This window comes from Malus sylvestris, chromosome 15, assembly GCF_916048215.2.
Source record: "Malus sylvestris chromosome 15, drMalSylv7.2, whole genome shotgun sequence".
Classification (NCBI taxonomy): Eukaryota; Viridiplantae; Streptophyta; class Magnoliopsida; order Rosales; family Rosaceae; genus Malus; species Malus sylvestris.
In genome coordinates this window covers 6,167,382-6,187,795 of record NC_062274.1, presented here as the reverse complement: position 1 = coordinate 6,187,795, position 20,414 = coordinate 6,167,382, and the positions used below count along the sequence as shown (strand labels likewise).

The following is a 20,414-nucleotide window of genomic DNA, read 5'->3' as shown; positions in this document are numbered from 1 at the left end:
TAAAATTAAGAAAACTAATGGAAATTACTTGAAAATTTTGAGTTTTAATCAAAATAACAAAAAAATGTTGTAAGTGAATAATACTATGAGTAACTTTTTAGAGTAAAAATGTCATTTTCGTTAAAAGTGAACAGTCTCTAAGTTTTTTCTTTAGGCACAACACCTCATTGGCAGAAAAATATGAAGTTCCTCCAAAGACTTGCATAGTGCTTTAATAATACTTGTGGATAAAATTGGTGGCTCATCAGATAATTGTATATAGAGACCAATTAATGATAGTAATTTAATTGTGAAGTTTGCCTATATGTTAGATCTAAACGGTAATATAAATACTAAGTGGCGATAGAGCTTTATCTGGGTGTGCATCTTCCTCCTATCTTTGTCTTGTGTTGCTAGACAAATTATTAACCAATGCTCTACGAGTTAGACGGGGTTGACTACGGATTCTTCATGGCGGCAGATATGATGTTGCTTTTGAACCGATTATTCACTTCTTTAGAGATTGCTCCTTTGTTGCTAAGGTTTGGAGAAGTTTTCCTGTTTCCTGATCAATTTTTACCGATGCATGTACTACTAATTGATTCCAAAATAATTTCTCTTCCAAAACATTAGTCTTGGATAATTTGGAATAGAGGCTTATTTTTTGTATCATTTGTTGGTTCTTGTTGCCCTGACGAAACAAATTAAAGTATTTTTGAACATGATTTTGCTCTCCATAATGATCCAAATCTATTATTATTGCCTACTTGAAAGATTGGCTTCAAAGGAAGATGGTTTCCTCCATAATGCCCATTCGAACACATGTTTTTCTTTATTGGGAATCTCCTCCTAAGGGTTGGATAAAGCTTAATGTTATGGGCGTCACAAGAGATGGCCAATTTCATTGATGCTGGTGGTGACGTTAGAAACACGTCGAGGTAGGTTTATGGCTTTTATTCTAATCCTGGTCAAGGTGAGATCTTATGTGCTTGCAGTACAATTGATTTCAAATGCAAAAGTGGATAATCACCTTCTAGGAAGTTTATTATTGAATTGTCGTACCCTTATTGTAAAATTCGTAAGCTCTTCCTTCTTGTCATCAATTGCTAGTTATAGATATAAGTGAGGTCTCGTGGCCTCGTAATATTCTTATGTAATTTTTCCTTTTCTTTCGGGCTTATGCCCTGTTGTCAACCAACAAAATTTGAAACTTTTGAGTGCCTCCAAAAACAAGGTTAAATATATATCTTTGCACGGAAAATATATGTTAACTACTTAATTACGTATCTTCTCAGTTAAATACCAATTTTATATCTTTTTGCTTTACTAAAATATTTGACCAATTTGGACCTTCTGTTTTACTCTGTTAACAGTCTTTGTCCCTCCGGACCAAAAAATGAAAAAAACAAACAAAAAAACAAGAAAGAAAAACAAAACTTGGTCCCTACTTTCTAGTGTGACGTTAATATAATCTGATGCACATGCTTCATCTAGAAGGTTGATCACTTCACATCACTTGTGCAATCTGTGTAAATTTCTTTATCCAAAATTTCAGTATTTCAATTCAATCCAAAACTGCTGTAATAAGTGTCCGGATCAATCTAGAGAAATGTAGAACAAATCGATGACTTTAGGAAATTTATGATTACACCTCTGCTGGGCAAATTTGATACCAAGGGTCCCAAATATTTGTCTAACCTGCTGACAAACCTGCTAGACAGAAATGAAATCATGCACGTTGCTGCCCTTCTTTTAAAGAACCAAAATCCAAGCTGTTAGTGGCCTCTGAATTATTGACTTGGCCCGATTGATCAGTCCATAATCTGCGTTTATTTGTACGTACTACTACTTGTTAGCTTATCCAATATTGCACCACTTCTAGGACCAAGTTGTTTTCAATGGGGAATATAATATTAGTCCACTTATAAAGGGATCAATACTTGTATTGCCATCGGTGGGGGCCGAGCTACTATTTTCTTCTTCATTGAAACACGGACTAACGTATATATTTTTGTATCGGTCGGCAAACATAAACATAAACATAATTAAGGGGTCCAATTTATAAATGCATGCATTATGTATTTCCTACCAAGTACAAAACATGAGACGTTTAATAACCATTTTTTTTGTAGTTTTTTGTTTTGATTTTTTGTTTATGAGATATGAGGAAAATATATAGAGGGGGAAGGGAGGAAGAAAGGTGATGGGAGATGGGAAAAGAAAGAAGGAAGAGTGAACAAAACAAAAACTTTTTTTTACAACAAAACAAAAACTAATTGAAAGTGAAAACAACTTAAAACAATTTTTTGCTGTTGGTTTAGTGTTCATTTTTTTAGTTTTTCTTTTGTCTTTTTCGTAATATCATTCATCCACTCTTCTTCGACTCTCATTTTCCTTACATTTTTCTTTATTACACTAACACAAAAATAAAAACTAAAAACGAAATAATTATTTAACGAGCTAAACAAATTGAATTTGAATTACGGTAAATTGTTATCTTCTCCAACAGAGCTTTATTAATTAACAAGAACATTCACACTTGGAGATGTTCCAGTTTTGTCTCGTTTTCTTTAATTTTTTTTTTTAAGACTGTCTTCGATATGATCATTTGGTAAAACAGCCCCACCACCTACTTTTGGATCAATCGTCTAAATTCTAAATATCTAAATAGGTTAACCCTCCAGAGATTTTGAGTTCTTTCGGTTAAAAGAAAACTAGATTCTATGTGGTTTATATTCACATTTTGACAATATAAACATATTTTGTGTTGATTAACATATATATGGAAACATATAATATATAATCTGCCAATGATTGCATTACTCGTTGGGAAAATAGTTGTTATAAACTACAAAAGTACAAGTTGAAGCATGATAGTTTTAACTTACCAAACACAAACATTTGAATACTTAAAACACGCGCATACAGATTTATAGGCCTACCTCTGCAGTCCTTCTACCTCTTTTCGATCCCAACAAATGTGGTTGGTTGGTCTCTAGCTGAAGACCATCTGAGTTGAGAAACTAAAGGGAGTTTTGGTTGTCCTTAGCTTTGGCTCCTAACAAATATTTGCTTCCTCCTTGCGACGTCCATCTTGGTTGTCCTATATTGCAAAGAAAAACAAAAAAGAAAAGAGCCTCGTGTCAGGGTTTTTATTTTTTTCGTGAAGCTTTGCATGTCCCAGTAAAATGTACAAGTGGATTCCCTCGAAATCGTGAAAACATATTTAACTGACGAGTAACTTATGCATTCTCATTTTCATTTTTACGCTCTCCTCTTTTATCCATCCGTTAAATGACTTGTACGCACGGTGTAGGTACATTCAAATAGAGACATGGAGGCAATCTTTTTCCTCCTTTTGTGATTCTTGCTAGAGTTAGATTATATACGACCGTTTTGTCTTTAGAGATTTGCTGTCACCGTCACCGTCAGTGTGTAAGTAAATGGACTAAGGGGTGGTTTGGGAGTGAGGTGCTTAAAAAAAAAGCAACTATGAAAAAAAAACTGTGAAGGTTTTAGGTGTTTGGTAAACTGAGAAAAAAAAGTTTATTTTGGAAGCTGTTGTGAGAATAAGCTGAAATCAAAGGAAAAAGCTGAAGCTGCTATTTGCAACTTTGGAAAACTGGCTTTTTTTTCAAAGCACACGGAGCTACAGTGCTCATTTAATGAAAATACTCACTATCAGACTGCTTTTTTTTCCAAAAGCACTTTTACAAAAAAAATTTACCAAACACTCTGCTGATTTATTTCACATCCGCTTATTTTCACAACAGTTTTTTTTCAAAACACAGCAATACCAAACCAGCCCTAACACTGCATCTTACCTACCACGACTGTGATGAGTCAAACTATGAGATATTTACAAGGCAAAAACAGAGAGAAAGTAAAAGAAGAACTCCTGCATGCATATGGTAATACAATTAAAAATGAGCATTCACTGATAACTAAGATTTGCATTAATATTTATTATTGAAACTACCTAGCTACTTAACCAATAATTGGTTAAGTACTCTTACAACTCGATCAACTGTGTACACTGATTAATATAAAAATATCACTCTCTGACATGAGCGCGCACCCTCTCATAGAACTAGAGAACCAGAGAACTTCAACTGTGTACTACTCCATTGCTAGCTAGCTGGAGATATATTTTAATTGGTGGAGTTGGATTCAGATAGGAACCAATTGGTGAAGTTTTGGAGGGTAGCTTCATCAGCCCTGTAATGGTATTGAGTGAATCGGAGCAAATCTGACCATGTGAAATCCGGGTACTTTCTTGTCTCTTGTTCTTTGCGCAGAAGATCCTCGGGGGGCTTCACAACCTTGTCATCCCTTGGGCACAAAAAGAATGCCAACGATCTCCTCTCCTTGCGCCTGTTCACCATTGCCCTGTGCAAGCAACTCTTGTATTTCCCATTCGATAATGCCTATATATAAACATAATTAAAATATCGATTAATTAATTAAAAAATTAGTTAAACTATATAATTATTGGCCAACAGGATCCTCTCCGGATCCTTTTAGTGAGAATCTTAGGGATCCATGAATAGTGTCCGTTCATCGTATTTGATGCGGTCAATTTTTATCAGCTACTGTTTGTGTTTAATTTTAAATAAAAATATTTAAAATGATTTCTGACCGTACGATATACGATAAAATGACACGATTCACGGATTCCTAAGATCCTCACAAAGAGGATCCGGCAAGGATCCGGATTCAATTATTGGTAATCAGCACTATTCAACTTTATGAGAACAAAATACATAGTGCAAGTTGGCCCTTTACCACAATGAAAAGATGTTGAATTCTTGTGTTATGGCCTGATTTTGAATCATGTCAGCTCCTAATCTAACTAAATTTATATAGAGTATATATGTGCATGCAGGGAACAATTTATACACAAACAATTACTTAGATAATGTTAATTGATGGGGCATTGATTATTATTTTCATTACATTCTTCAATACTCTCAACATATCCATCATGATACTACCTGTTCCCAGTGGCTTTGAGTACTCATTGCTTGTCTGCCATGTCATACATTGAAACTCATTAATTCGGTTTTTTTCTAGAATATACCTATGCAAAACCCTAATATTTGCACAAAAAATATGCATGTGTGTACGTGTGTGCAACAAAATCACAGATTGTACAAATGCTAATGGGGGCCGGCCACTAGCCACTAGGATTCTTGTATTTTCTGTTAACACTAACCTAGCCCCCATATCAATCCTTTACCATTCTTGTACGTCAAGATTTCCTAATATCCATAATCTGGAACATTGATGGAAAGACACCTTGTTTTTTTCTTTTTGTTGGAGTAGCCACAGTTTTTTCCCTAAAATTGATTAATCTATGAAACCATAGTGGTGCCACGTACAAATTTGGTGGGGAAACCAATATGACTCAAGCATAATTACTATCTTAAATAGAGTAATATTATTCATATCATATTTTTGTACCACATTTCTATACCACTTTAGGTGGCATCTGATGTAGATTGCCACATCATTTGAAAAATTTACAAAACCTAAGGAAATGAATAAGAAAGACTCCTCGTATACCATAATCATCATTTAATTAACTAGTTTTTCTTAATTATTAGTTTATTAAATAATGAACCAAATTTAAAAATCTAATTAATTCAAATGATGTGGCTGTCCATATCAAATGTCACCTAAGGTGATATGAAAATGTGTACAAAAACATGATATGAATAACATTACTCTTCTAGATATTCCTTATCAATTATAAAAGCATGTATGCGTACCGAGAAGGTGTCACCAATGTTGATGACTAGGGCACCTTGAATCGGTCGAACCGAATGCCACTTCTTGTTGACAAACACATCAAGCCCTCCAACTTGGTCTTGATTGAGTATGGTCAAGGATGTTGGATCACAATGAGGTCCGGTTCCGAGAGTAAGACTTGGCTCTTGGCAAGTCGGGTAGAAGTTGCACCTCATGATTGAGTGAGCATCCTCAAAAAATTCTCTGTAATGCATCCGATCCACTCCCAAGCTGATTGCAAGCAGCTCCATTATTGAAAGAGCCAAAACATTCATTGATTCACAGTACTTTTGATAGACCAGCCTATATACAACAAATAGAAAACTTCATTTTAATCCTTAAAAAAGATGAGTTTTAGATTATAACCATATGTAAGATTAAAATCCAATTTTAGTCCCTAGCACATTTAATCATATCATTTATTAGTTGTATTTTGATGTTTTATTTTATCCTTTTATTTTTATTTTAATGTATTAATTACATTTAAATTTAATTTTTATTTCATTCATCATAATATATTTTAATGTCTACATTTAGGCAACTAATTTTTTTATAATATATATTCCGATAACAATTTTGTATGTTCTTTATTTAGGTACATTAATACATTTGAATATTTTGGTATATCCATCGGTACAAACATGTAGTTACATTGATTCAATATAACGCATTTCGGTCAATATAATGTATTTCGTTACGTACACTTTGGTACACACATTTGAGTATTGACTTTTAGGTACATTAATTCAATTATTATATTTCGGTAAATACATTTTGGTATTGATATTTAGGTACATACATTTTCGGTATTGACATTTAGGTACATACATTTCGGTATTGACATTTAGGTACATTAATTCAATATAATACATTTCGGTACATACATTTAGGTTCATTATAATATATTTCGGTACAAAAAGTCAATTTTATATATTTTGGCACAATCATTTATGAACACTTATGTATTTATATATTTTTGTATCACAATTTTTTTTTTAATATTTTCTCATTTACATTCATTTCTAATTAAAAAAAACTAAATATGTGCATATTAATAAAATTAAAATTTAATATGGAGAGATTAAATAAAAATACACATTAAATAACAAAAATTGAATGTAAATTTTGATAAAAGTACACCCAAGGGATTAAATTGAATATTTAATCTAGCACCAGATTTTTTTTAAATTTTAATCTTTTACAAGGATTAATGTTCAAAAATCCCTGCAAGAACTAAATTAAACACATCCAGATTGTTTATAAATATACTATTTAGAAAATGCTGCCCACACGTGTAAGAAAAACAAACGTAATTAGTGTGAGTCATGTAGCACTACTGATCATGTACCATTTATAAATAAGACTTACCCTGTTTGTTCAAAATCTTCGCCTAGTTTGGATTTGAAGAAATCCGCCACAACTGTGTCGGTGCCATTCGCTTGGAAACCAAAAGACAAAGTTTCCTTCCATGGCAAATTGGTTGAGAATCGATCAGCATGAGACCCAGAATAACCCCAAGGGCTACCAGGCACCCTTTTCACCTTTGCTTTCTCTTCGACGGGGAGCTTGAAGAAATGATCCATGTGATCATCAGCGAGTTTGAGGAGATTTGGATCAACGCCGTGGTTGGTCACTTGGAAAAAACCATGGCTCAAGCAAGATGCCCTAATGAGTTTGGCAGCATGCTCGGTTGCCACAGCATCACCCTTGAAGAAACCCTCAAGATCCACCAATGGTTCATTGAGCTCCTCAAGAGCAGCAACCAAGTGACTTTCAGGCCAAATGAAACCAGTGGGGACATGGGATTGTTTTTGCAAATATGATGAGTCAATGAAAGGAGCAATACCTCCCTTTTGGATATGGCTATTGGTTTCCTGATGGTTTTCGAGCTTTGATGGAGAGGACAAGAGAACTGAGGCACTCGAATCCATAGTTTGGTATTGTAGGACACGGACAATTTTCTTTTTCCGCTAAGGAGACACGGACAATTGTGAGAATAGGCCAAGATAGGTTCCAATTTATGTAGAATTTATAAGAGGAGTGTTCCAAAGGGTGTTGAAAGAAACTTGGGGTCTAGTATTTGGATGGCCAAGACGTTCGTGTGTATCCACGATTATACTTGGAAATTGATTTCAAAGGAAATATTTGGCTGAATGACCGATCTGTATTTCGTTGCCAAAACACTGAATCTTATCGGTAATTTTTTTGGTATGTAATGAGCATATTTGGAAGATTGATTTTAAAGAAAATATAGAGGTTGGATCCTTTTCCATGTATAAAATGAACACAATAATGAGTTGGGTGTACATTGAACACAATAATGAATTTGATTAAAACATCTTATAGTAAATTTCTCTTACCAAAACACAAGAAATCGTTTACTAATTTTCTATGACGGAACTAGGAAAAATAATTCGAAAGGCCATATGTAAAAATTCACAAACATTTCTTAGACATATAATAATCTTAGGGTCCGCCCTTGCTAATTTTGTATTTTATTTTATATAAATACAATGTACTTGAAATAACTACATACAATTCACATTAATTAGATAAGAAAAAACCAAATATAGAAGTAAACACGATAGACAACCGCCACTAAAACTCATGTATTTGGGAAGTAAACCAAATTGAGAAGTAAATACGATAGACAATGAGCCACTAGTACTACAGTCTAGTGGTATTCCTTCTCACTGATTAGTGAGAGGTCTTAGGTTCAACTCTCGCCAAAGGCGACACCCCATCTCCTTAGTGTAGATAATATCGATTTGTTAAAAAAAAAAAAAAAAACAAAACGATAGACAATGAACACAGTAATGAGTTGGGTGTATTGTATGTGGCGTGTACATTGAACACAGTAAGAATTGGTTAAAACATCTTAATACAATTATATATGTTTGGGTTTATCCTTTGTATACCTACATGTAGGGTAAATTTCTCTTACCAAAACACACGAAATCAATTTAGGGCCCATTTGAAGTGTTTTCTAAATGACTAAAACTACTTTTGGTGAAATTGATTTTAGTTTCCAAAGGCACTTTGAGTGTTTTTTGGAAGAAGCACCTGGTGCTTCTTGCAGAAAACACTTTGAGTGCTTTTCTAGAACTCACTTGAATTTTGACTAAGGATTTGTTTTAAGAATATTTTCACCAAAACACTTTCAGTCATTTAAAAGCACTTCCAAATGAGCTCTGATTTTGTTACAAAATACAATGTATTTTATCTATATCTAAACCACATATTAATGAAACCCTTTTTGTCAACCAAAAGAGGGTGAAAATACATTTTTGTCTTCTATTACAACAAAAAATTTAAGGACAATAACGTAATTTCATATAACAAAATTTTGCTATTTTTGTTTAAGCCTCACCTACAAATGGTTCTATCTCTCTAATATTTTAAAAATAAAAAATAAACATTTCTCCCTTTCTCCCCACTCCCACGTTTTGTCTCTCTCTTCCTCTCTCCTCCAATTTTAAAACAAAAATGAAAAATTTCACACACATTTTATGTGTTGGCATATACTGGTATATATAAAGGGAGAAGGAAAAAATGGTGAAACATTCATAATTTCAAAATTGCCCTTTTCCCCATTAAATTTTCAAATAAAGTAAATAATTTACAAAAAAAATAACCCCATGGATTAGTTAGTAACTAACTTTATTATTTTCTAAAATATATTATTATTTTGTTTTTTCAAATAAAAAATAAAAAAGTCAACGCATGTGGCAAGAGATTAGTTTTATATAAACTAGTATATGCCCACACATAAAATGTATGTGAAATTTTTCATTTTTGTTTTTAAAATTGAAGGAGAGGAAGAGAGACATAACGTGGAGGAGAGATGGAGAAGGGTTTATTATTTATTTATTTTAAATTAGAGATGATAGAATCATCTGTAGGCAAGGTTTAAACAAAAAAATTAAAAATTTATTTTGTGAAATCCTTAACTTTTTTGTTGTAATAAAAGATAAAAATGTCTTTTCACCGTATTTTGGTTGATAAAGAGGATTTCATTAAGGGAAGTGTTATTGACACTCAAAAAGTCTTATTCTACACTCTTCACAAGTGCTTTTTCTTTCTTTCCTAGTATATGCCCACACATAAAATGTATGTGAAATTTTTCATTTTTGTTTTTAAAATTGAAGGAGAGGAAGAGAGACATAACGTGGAGGAGAGATGGAGAAGGGTTTATTATTTTTTTTTTTAAATTAGAGATGATAGAATCATCTGTAGGCAAGGTTTAAACAAAAAAATTAAAAATTTATTTTGTGAAATCCTTAACTTTTTTGTTGTAATAAAAGATAAAAATGTCTTTTCACCGTATTTTGGTTGATAAAGAGGATTTCATTAAGGGAAGTGTTATTGACACTCAAAAAGTCTTATTCTACACTCTTCACAAGTGTTTTTTCTTTCTTTCCTAATATAGAAAGTTTGGAGTGTAGAATGAGATTTTTGAAATGCTAATAACAATTTTCTTTCATTAATATGTAGTTTAAATACAATATATTTGAAATAACTACATATAGTCCACATTAATTAGATAAGAAATAACCAAATTGAAGTAAACACGATAGACACCGCCAATAAAACTCATGTGTTTGGTTCCCCTCATCATTAGGGGCATTTTAGGCAACCGAAAATATAAATTGGGTGAAATTAAATTAAATTAAATTAAATTAATGAATTTGCTTAGTTAGTGTTAGAGAAAAATACTTGTGGTTCTTAAATAAAGAAAATTGAATTTTAAAGGGTAAGTCACATTTTCATACTGAAAATCACACACCCGTTGCATAATTTAAGGTTGAAAATGTGACATCATCCATATGACTAACCCTAAACTGCATCAAGAATCCATGGTTAGGCAGCTTAATTAGCCTCTCTTGCCACTTAGTACTACGGTATAGTGGTATTCCTCTTCACTTGTAAGTGAGAGATCTTATGTTCAATTCTTGCCAAATGCGAGTTTGAACCACATTATTGCTAGCCCATTGTGAGGCTAAGTCCATCACTTCTCTCTTTAGTGTAGATAATATCGTTTGTTAAAAAAAAAAAAAAAAATTAGCCTTTCTTTTCCTCAAATTTTTTCATTAGAAAATAGCAAATGCTAAACAAAGGGTTAATTAAACTAACACTCTTTGAGGTTTATTGGGTTTTCACAAAATCCCTAGCTCTTGAGACATTACACTAACATCCCCTTGGTTTTAATTCCCTTGTCATCTAACCCTTTGAGTAAAAAATTTGCTTGTAAATTACTTAACGACCCTCTTATTATTACTTGAAACTAATAAAGAAAAGCTTTACAATTATATATTAAAAAAATTATAAAACATTAAAAAAATTTAAAAGGACAATACGACAATGATCGCAACATCAACCCCGAGGGTTTTGTATTGTAATTTTAATTCCACTATTGATTCCTTGGGGCCGTCCAAGACAATGAAGATCTGGGTTGTCGCTCTAATTTTTCATTTGAGATACAATTATACAAAGAATCCAAATTGAATCTTAAATTCGATTTACTAAAACCTACACAGAAACCGTATAGGCTGGTTGGACACGACGACATCGGTGAAAACCAAATTAATGAGCTTGGCGAGATAAACAACTATGTCGTCCCTGCCTCTGACGTTTTGATTTCTAAATTTTTTCTTTTTTAATATATAATGTTTTAATTTGATTTTTTTTTCTATATATTTATAAAGATTTTCTTATTCAACAAAAATATGAGCTTTTCTTTACTTGTAAGGGTAAATTAGTAAATTTATAACCAGATTTTTTTTACTCAAGAGGTTATACGAAAGGGAATTAAAATCTGAAAATGTATTAATGTAATGACTCAAACATGAGTCAATTGTGTGAAAAATTAATAAATCTCAAAAAATGTTAATGTAATTAACCTGCTAAACAGAAGATGAAGTGCTTCCAGCCAAGGTCTTAAATGCCAATAATATTGACGATATTTCGCTGATTTATCGGTTTTTCACGTTACCGATATTTTAATGGTTATCCAATTAGTTTTCGTCAAAATATCGCGATATTATTGATATTATCGATAATATCGTTCTCTCTCTCCATCGTCGGAACGGCAGCCGAGCTCTGTCGTGGCAGCACCAAGATATGCGCCTCTCTCTGCCAAGATCTGCGCCTCTCACAGGTGGTGATGGTGCTCGCGGGAGTGTGCACTACTGTGGTGGAGGTCACTGTGGGGTGGGAGTGGTGTGTCTCCCCTCCGCTCGCTCGCTCACTATCTATTCTTTCTGCGGTGGTGAACGAAGGAATTCTGCTGTTGTGCAGTGCAGCAAATCGAACTAATTTGAGCTTCACACTAACACGGAGAGAGAGATTCAAGACTTACCTAATCGGAAAATCAAAGAAGACTCGCCGGAGAGTTTATGGGCTCCGCCATTCTCACAAGGCGGGAGAGATAAGACTGATGATGTGTGATGATGGTGGTGTCCTCGAGCTGCTCGAGTGGAGCAGATGGTGCTGCTGCGTGTGTGTGTGTGGTCACGGCAAGAGAGGGAGAGAGGTAAGAGGGGTTAGAGAGAGAGACAGTGCAGAGAAGAGAGAGATGGTCGAAGTGAGTGAGAGAAGGAAATGGGGTCTCGGGGTAGGGGAGAGAGAGAGAGAAACGTGATGAGTGTTGGGGGCTGCCACGTGGCAGCCTGAGAGGGTTTCGAAATCCAGATATAGAGTTCAGATTTAATTAGGATAAAGGACTAATTTGATAGTTCCAAATACACTCACAATGTTTGCCAGCTCGTTATATAATTAACTTAAATCAGTTAAATCCATCATGCAATGCATTTCCTTCTAATTTTTTGTGATAAACTAATAAATAATTGACTAAATAAACACCCTGCAAAGTTTCAATAAAAATTTCCAAGTTTTTCTTACAATTTCCGTGGTTTTTATTCAATTTTTATCGATATCAATAATATTCCGATATTTCCATCGATATTTCCGTATTTTTGAACTACCGATATTTCCGATATCATCGATATTTTATACCTTACTTCCAGCCGACAGGGATATCTAGTTTTTATTTAATCCTTTTGATTTGTAGCAATATATATCAAAACGGCTTCACGTGAACTCGACATTCTTGTTTTTCTCAAGGACACAATATCTCTCATATGTATGGCCTACCTGTCCTTCCTTTGTTTTGTTTTGTTTTTTTGTTTATTTTTTTTGCTGAAACAGTGTCAAAGTTTAGGGTTGATGGAATTTTTGAGACAATTATGGAGAGGATTCGAACGGATCAATCCAACGTCAACTGTTGAAGATGGAAATTTTGATGTGTTTGGATTTTGGATTGATAACATAGATAAACTCAGAGTCAAGCTCACTTTGTAGCATCTTATGAGTTGTTAAATTTATGCATTGAAAACCAATTCAGTCACATGTCATTTCGATTCTGTTGGAAAAAATAGGATCTAATTGCTTTATTAAATCACATAGAAAATTAAAAAATAATTCATGCAATTATATATCAAAGTAATGCATGCACATGAGTAACCAATGTTAAATGAACATGACATAATGGATTAGAAAAACCTGGAAACACGGTCGAGGAAAGTGTTAGACCCTATATTATTACGACAATTTTATACCCCACTACGGTGCTCATGGTTGATCGGCGCTTGTCTCCCAAGATACAACAATCACGTCCATGTAATAGCAGCACTTCAAATCACAAGGCTCCATGATTGTGTTGAAAACTCTTATATAGACTCAATGAGAATATCTAATATTTAGTACACTATATGTATGAATATATGTATGATTAAAAGTTGTTTTATGTTTATAGGAAGCTTCCCTATTTATAGAATTTGAGATACATTTTTGGAAAGCATGTGACTATTAATGAATAGTAAAAAGTTGCAACTCTTTATTTGAATAGGCACATCTTTTTACCAAAACACTCTACTTCTAATTTCCATTCAATTAATAAATTTAATATAATAATATTAATATTAAATTTTCCAACAGATTCATCTCTCAAAACAAAACCAAGATGCAAAACAATCCGTGAAGTAACTTCCTCTCAAAGTTTCATGTCCAATCCAATGCCCAAAATGAAACTCAAAAAAAGAAGGGAACTTTAACGAAAAGCACCCGGTACTGTTCACTTTAACGAAAAACCACATTTTTATACTAAAAAGTCAATCCTGGTACTATTTACTTTACCCTTTATTTTGTCCTTATCATTAAAACTCAAAGTTTTCAAACCCTTTTCATTAGTTTTCCTAAAAAAGAAAGGCCCATGAACATATTGATAGCCTTTTGTTTCGGTTATTTTTTCCCAACATAATTTTTTATTACAAAGTGATATTTTAGGCTAATCTACACTATACAAAAGGAGAGGATTTGGTTCAGAAAGACTCTAATTGTCAGGACAATCTACCACTTACATTTTTCTTTCAACATTAAAAAGAAAATACAACCAAACTAAAAAGTTTGATGATATTTCTTCCTATCTAACATATTGAATAGTATAGCCACGTTGTACCACGATCTAGTGATATTTCGTTTCACTTGTAAGTGGAAGATTTTAAGTTTTACTAGTTCGCTACCAAATTATTATGGTTGACCTAAATCATTCACCTTAATGTTAGAGTATATACTCAAGTCATTAGGATTATGACATCTGTCAATGTGTGAAAGGCTAGATTACAAGAGTTGGTTAGTTAGTTAGTCCAAGTTGTATGGATTTAGAAGATAAGGATAAAATGTAACAAAATCTTACACAAGATATACTGTGATTGTATTGATCAGATTCATTAAGGAAAATATGCAAAGATTTCTTTCTCTCTCTTTGTCTCCTTTTTCGATCTTTTTCTTCATAAGTCTCTCTTAATCTTCTCTGTGCAATACTGAGGATTACTGCATTATGGTTAACATGGTATCAATCGCCTGAATGGCTTAGACAGCTTCTTTGATTCTGGTTTCTTGTGCTTCCGCTTCATCTCTCATCTCTCATCTCTTTGTGATTTTCTGGGTTTTTCTCTTCACCCCCAAGTTCTTCGATTCGGTTGGGTCGTTCTTGCCTACCAAGTGTTTGTTCTTATTCCTCAAAGAAAAATCTTTACAATGATTACTGCAAATCTTGTAGTCTCTGATTACTGGGTTGATTTCTTCTATCTCATCCTCTGTGTCGGTTAAGTTGGATGATTCCAACTATCTTCAATGACATTTTCATATGCAACTGACGCTTGAAGGATATGGGATAATGGGATTTGTTGATGGTTCGACTCGTTGTCCGCCTCAATCCTCGTTTATTTCTTCGAGTGATTCTGAAGTTTCATCAGTTGACATTGGTTCAAGAATTGAGTCGGATGCTTATAAAGTGTGGAAAATGCATGATAGGGCTCTTATGCAAGTTATTACTGCAACTTTATCGTATGTTGCCATTTCTTGTGCAATTGGGAGTACTAATGCTAGAGATTTGTGGGTTCGTCTTTAAGAACGTTTTTCTATAGTTAGCAAGACTTCAATCTTTCAACTCAAGTATGATCTTCAGACTATCAAGAAAGGGGTAGATTCTGTATCTCAGTATCTTCAATAGATTAAAGAGGCAATAGACTATATTGCGGTTGCAAAGGTTAATTTTGAAGATGAGGACATTGTTATCTTGGCTTTGAATGGTTTACCTGCGGAATATAACACATTTCGATGTGTAATTTGTGGCAGAGAGAATGTAATTTCCCTTAAAGAACTTCGTGCTTAGTTGCTTGCAGAGGAATCAATTATTGAGAACAGTCAAAGTCTACCATTTTCTACTGCATTGTTTGTAAAGAATCAAGGTTCTAATTTTGGGGCTTCATCTTCTGAGTCTCAAGGAGTTTTTCATTCTGGGTTTCAAGCTCCAAATGGTTTTAATGATAACTCTGGCCAATCTCATTTCTTTAATGGAGGTCACAAGTTTAAATACAAGGGTAAAGGTAAAACTGGAAATTTTCAGGGCCACAAATATTATAATAATCAGGGACAAAGGTATTTCAGATATAAACCTGTTGTTCATGATTTTACTCCTGGAATTCTTAGTAATCCTTCCCGGCTTCATAATGGTCTATCTTCGTCCAGTATCATCTGTCAGTTATGTTCTCAACAAGGTCATAGTGTTGCTACTTGTGGTTACAGAAACACTAACTCATCTGAGTCTACCGTGAACTGTCAAATCTGTGATCGAAGTAACCATATTACAAAAACTTGTTTTTATAGAAATAAGAACCGACCTCATTCATCCCAGATGATTGTTATGCAAGCTACTTTTCCTGGATATATGCAGCCTCCATATATGCCATCTATGATGCATATGGACTATCATAATATGCTCTCTATGATGAACATGATGTCTTCAACTGGTACACCAAATCTCAATTCTTCTACACATATAACTAGTTCTAATGCATATGCTTTTACCAATATGAATTAGAGGTGGAAAAAATTCCCAAAAATCCTGAACTGAATCGAAAAAATCCTGATCCCAAACCAGGAATTTCGGTAAATTTCCCAAACCGAAATTCCCGAAATTTTTGGGATGTTATCCCGAACAGATCCTGAAATTTCGGTACAAGATTCGGGATTGGCTTCTTGATATTTGGGGAATCCCATACCGAACCGAAAATATATATATTTATACATATATATGATATATATTATTCTTTTATAATTGATGCTAGTAGTTTCTAATTCATGCTCTGCAATCAGGAATGCCCTGCACCTTGCATATTTTTCATGTTCTGTTTGATTTTCATTTGGATTTTATTATTGCTGCTGTCATGGTTGAGGATTTTATAAGGCTTGATTCTTTTGTCTGTCAACAGATTGCCAAAAGGGTTTTAATTAATTTGAATTTTGACTTTGATAAAAGCAGTCAGGCATGCCAGTGTTCAATTAAATGGTAGTGTGAATGAAATGACATTCATAATTCATGAATGTGTTCTTGAATTATATATTTGAAGAATAATTCATAATTTCATATTTTAATTTGGGATTCCCGATTTGTCCCGAAATCCCGAAAATTTGGTTTGAGATTGGTCTTCAAATTCTCGTCCCGAAAAATTTCAGTTTGAGATTCGGGGTACTAGTTTTGGTTAGGTATCCCATACCGAACCACCCCTAACATGAATGTCTCTACTTCATATGCTCCTACCATGCCCAATTTCGTTTCCCCACAAGTTTGGTTGACAAATTCCGATGCAACCAATCACATGACAAATGACCTCAGCAATTTGTCTCTGGCCTCTCCATATCCAAATAATGAGACCGTTCACACTGCAAATGGGGAAGGTTTACAAGTTTCACATATTGGGAGTTCTCTTATTCGGCCATCTTCACAATCTATCAAATTGAATTATGTTCTTTACATTCCCAAATTGTCTCATAATTTGCTGTCAGTTCATAGAATATGTTTTGACAACAATTGTTAGTTAATATTCGATGCTTACTGTTTTTGGATTCAGGACAAAACCACAAGGAGAATATTGTATAAAAGGCTATGCAACAATGGACTGTATCCAATTCCTTCATTCCCCAGTTTATCATTAGGTTCATCATCTCACCTACATGTTTCCTTCCTTTTTCTTCTGCTTCTGCAAAATCTGTAATACCCTTTGAGGTTATGCATAGTGATTTGAAGGGATCTGCACCTAGTGTATATATGGATGGTTTCAAATATTATGTCCTTTTTGTTGATGAATGTACCAAATTTTGTTGGCTCTTTCCTTTAATCAATAAATCTTATATTTATTATGTGTTTGTTACATTCTACCACTTTGTTTTTACTCAATTCTCAGCAAGAATTAAGACTTTATAGAGTGATGAAGGGTGAATATATTAGTAAACCTATGCAGTCTTTTCTTGCTAAACAAGGCATTTCTCATCATAAATCTTGTCCCTATACCCCTGAACATAACGGTTTGCCTGAGAGAAAGCATAAACATGTAGTTTAAACAGCAATTACACTGTTACAGAATGCACATTTACCTTTTAAGTTTTGGACTTTTGCTTGCCAAACAGCCATCTATTTGATCAATCAAATGCCATTTTTATCCTTCAAAATCAATCACCTTTTGAACTATTGTACTCTGCTATTCCTGAAATCTAGCACCTAAGGGTGTTTGGTTGTGCTTGCTTTCCACTTTTAAAACCCTATAACAACAACAAATTTTAACCTAAGTCTGCAAAATGTATCTCTTTGGGATATGCTTCGAACTATAAAGGTTATATATGTTTTGAACTCAATCTTGGGAAAATATATATATCAAGACATGTTATTTTCAATGAACTTGATTTTCCCTACAGTGCTTTGAGTTCTAAGTCACAATGTTCGCAGTCATAATGTTTAAAGCCCGATAGTAGTCCTCAAATACTCCCTGTTGTGATGACTACCTTGCAAAATGTGTTAGTTTCTCCATCATTAGTTCCTTCTTTTATACATGAACCTGATCCATTACCTTCTCAATCTCCCCCAACATAATCTCCTCCACCATATATATTATCTCAGTCATCATCACCACATCAGTCCATTGTTGCCCAAGATTCTCCAGCTCATATGGTTCCTGAATATAGCTCTGAAAGTCTTCAAATGGTGATTGACATACCACCATTGAATTTACATCCCATGCAAACTCAATTCAAGAGTGGAATTGTTAAGAAAATGGTTCTATTTTCTTCTGCCAACATCTTCACAGTGGTTGATTTGACTATTACTGAACCTACCATATATAAATCTGTATTGGAAGTTCTCGTGTGGTTTAATGCAATGAATGAGAAGCTTAATGCTCTTTATTCACAGAAAACATGGAGTTTGGTTGATCTTCCACCTCACAAAGAATTTAGTTGGGTGTAAATGGATTTTTAAAGTCAAGAGAAATGTTGATAGGAGTATTGCTAGACATAAGGCTTGTTTGGTTGCCAAAGGATTTAGTCAAGAGGAAGATTTGGACTATGGTGAGACATTTAGTCTGGTTGTTAAAACAATAACTGTGAGACTCATACTTGCTCTTGCTGCTCACTATAACTGGCCATTGAGACAACTAGATGTGAGGAATGCCTTTCTTCATGGCATTTTAAATGAGGAGGTTTATATGTCTCGACCTCAAAGTCTTGAGGATTCTAAGTATCCCTACCTGGTTTGCAAATTGAATAAGTCTTTATATGGACTTAAACAATCACCAAGGGCTTGGAATGATAGGTTTACTCAATTTTTACCACTGTAGTGTTTCAAAAACACTCATTCCGATTCTTCATTATTTGTTAAACATGTTGTTGGTTCCATTATGGTTCTTTTCTTATATGTGGACGATATTATAATTACTGGGAGTGCATCTTCTGCTATTCAACAAGTTGTTGCATATTTAACCAAAGAGTTTGATATTAAGGATCTTGGTCCTTTACATTTCTTCTTAGGTATTCAAATTTCCAGAACAACTCAGAGGTTGTTTTTGTCTCAAGAGAAGTATATTGTTGACTTGTTAAAGAAGATAGACATGATAGATGCCAAACCTACAGCCACACCATGTTTGCCTTATAGTAGACTTCTTAAAAATGATGGCCAGCCTTTTAATAATTCTGCCCTTTATCGAAGTGTGGTTGGAGCTTTGCAATGCCTTGTGTTCACTAGACTTGATATCGCATTCTTTGTGCATTAGGTTAGTCAGTTTATGCAAGCTCCAATGATATCTAATTTCACTGCAGTTAAACGTATTTTGAGGTATCTTAAAGGGTCTTTATCTAAAGGGATTACTTATAGTCAAGGAGAGTTGTTTCTCAAAGCCTTTAGTGATGTTGACTGGGTGGGGGATCCCAATGATAGCCGCTCAATTACAGGTTTGGTTGTTTTTCTTGGCAACAATCCCATCTCTTAGTCTTCAAAGAAGCAGCAAACAGTCTTTCGTTCATCCACTAAAGCTGAATATAGAGCTTTGTCTTCAACATCTGCTGAATTAGAGTGGATTCAACAGTTGCTTACATTCTTGCAAATCAAAATTTCTAATCTTCCAGTATTGTTTTGTGATAATATGTCTGCTATAGCATTCTCTTTTAATCCAGTAAATCATCAGCGAACTAAACACATTGAAGTTGATGTTCACTTTGTGCGAGAAAGGGTTGCAAGCAAGAAACTACTGGTACAATTTGTTTCTTCTTCAGATCAATTTGTAGACATCTTAACTAAAGGACTCAGTGCACTTTTCTTCAACACACATTGCAGCAACCTCATGCTTAGTTCATCCAAACCTGAGCTTGAGGGGGGATGTTAGAGTATATACTCAAAGTCATTAGGATTATGACATCTGTCAATGTTTGAAAGGCTAGATTACAAGAGTTGGTTAGTTAGTTAGTCCAAGTTGTATGGATTTAGAAGATAAAGATAAAATGAAACAAAATCTTACACAAGATATATTGTGATTGTATTGATCAGCTTCATTAAGGAAAATATATGCAAAGATTTATTTCTCTCTTTAAAACTCTCTCTCTCTCTCTCTCTCTCTCTCTCTCTCTCTCTCTCTCTCTCTCCTTCTTCGATCTTCTTCTTCATAAGTCTTTCTAATCTTCTATGTGCAATATTGAGCATTACTGCACTATGGTTAACACTTAATGTAAATATATTGTTGCACTGAAAAAGAGTGAACTCG

General features: G+C 33.9%; 1 protein-coding gene across 1 annotated transcript; it reads right to left on the bottom strand.

The window, feature by feature from the left end:
* Positions 1-3,917: 3,917 nt before the first annotated feature.
* Positions 3,918-7,983, bottom strand: LOC126601342 (gibberellin 20 oxidase 2-like). Its single transcript, XM_050268031.1, has 3 exons — positions 7,138-7,983; positions 5,751-6,072; positions 3,918-4,406 (listed from the first exon to the last, which is right to left on the bottom strand). Exons 1-3 carry the CDS (start codon positions 7,698-7,700, stop codon positions 4,131-4,133), a joined length of 1,161 nt encoding a protein of 386 aa, XP_050123988.1. The 5' UTR covers positions 7,701-7,983; the 3' UTR covers positions 3,918-4,130.
* Between the last annotated feature and the right edge of the window lie 12,431 nt (positions 7,984-20,414).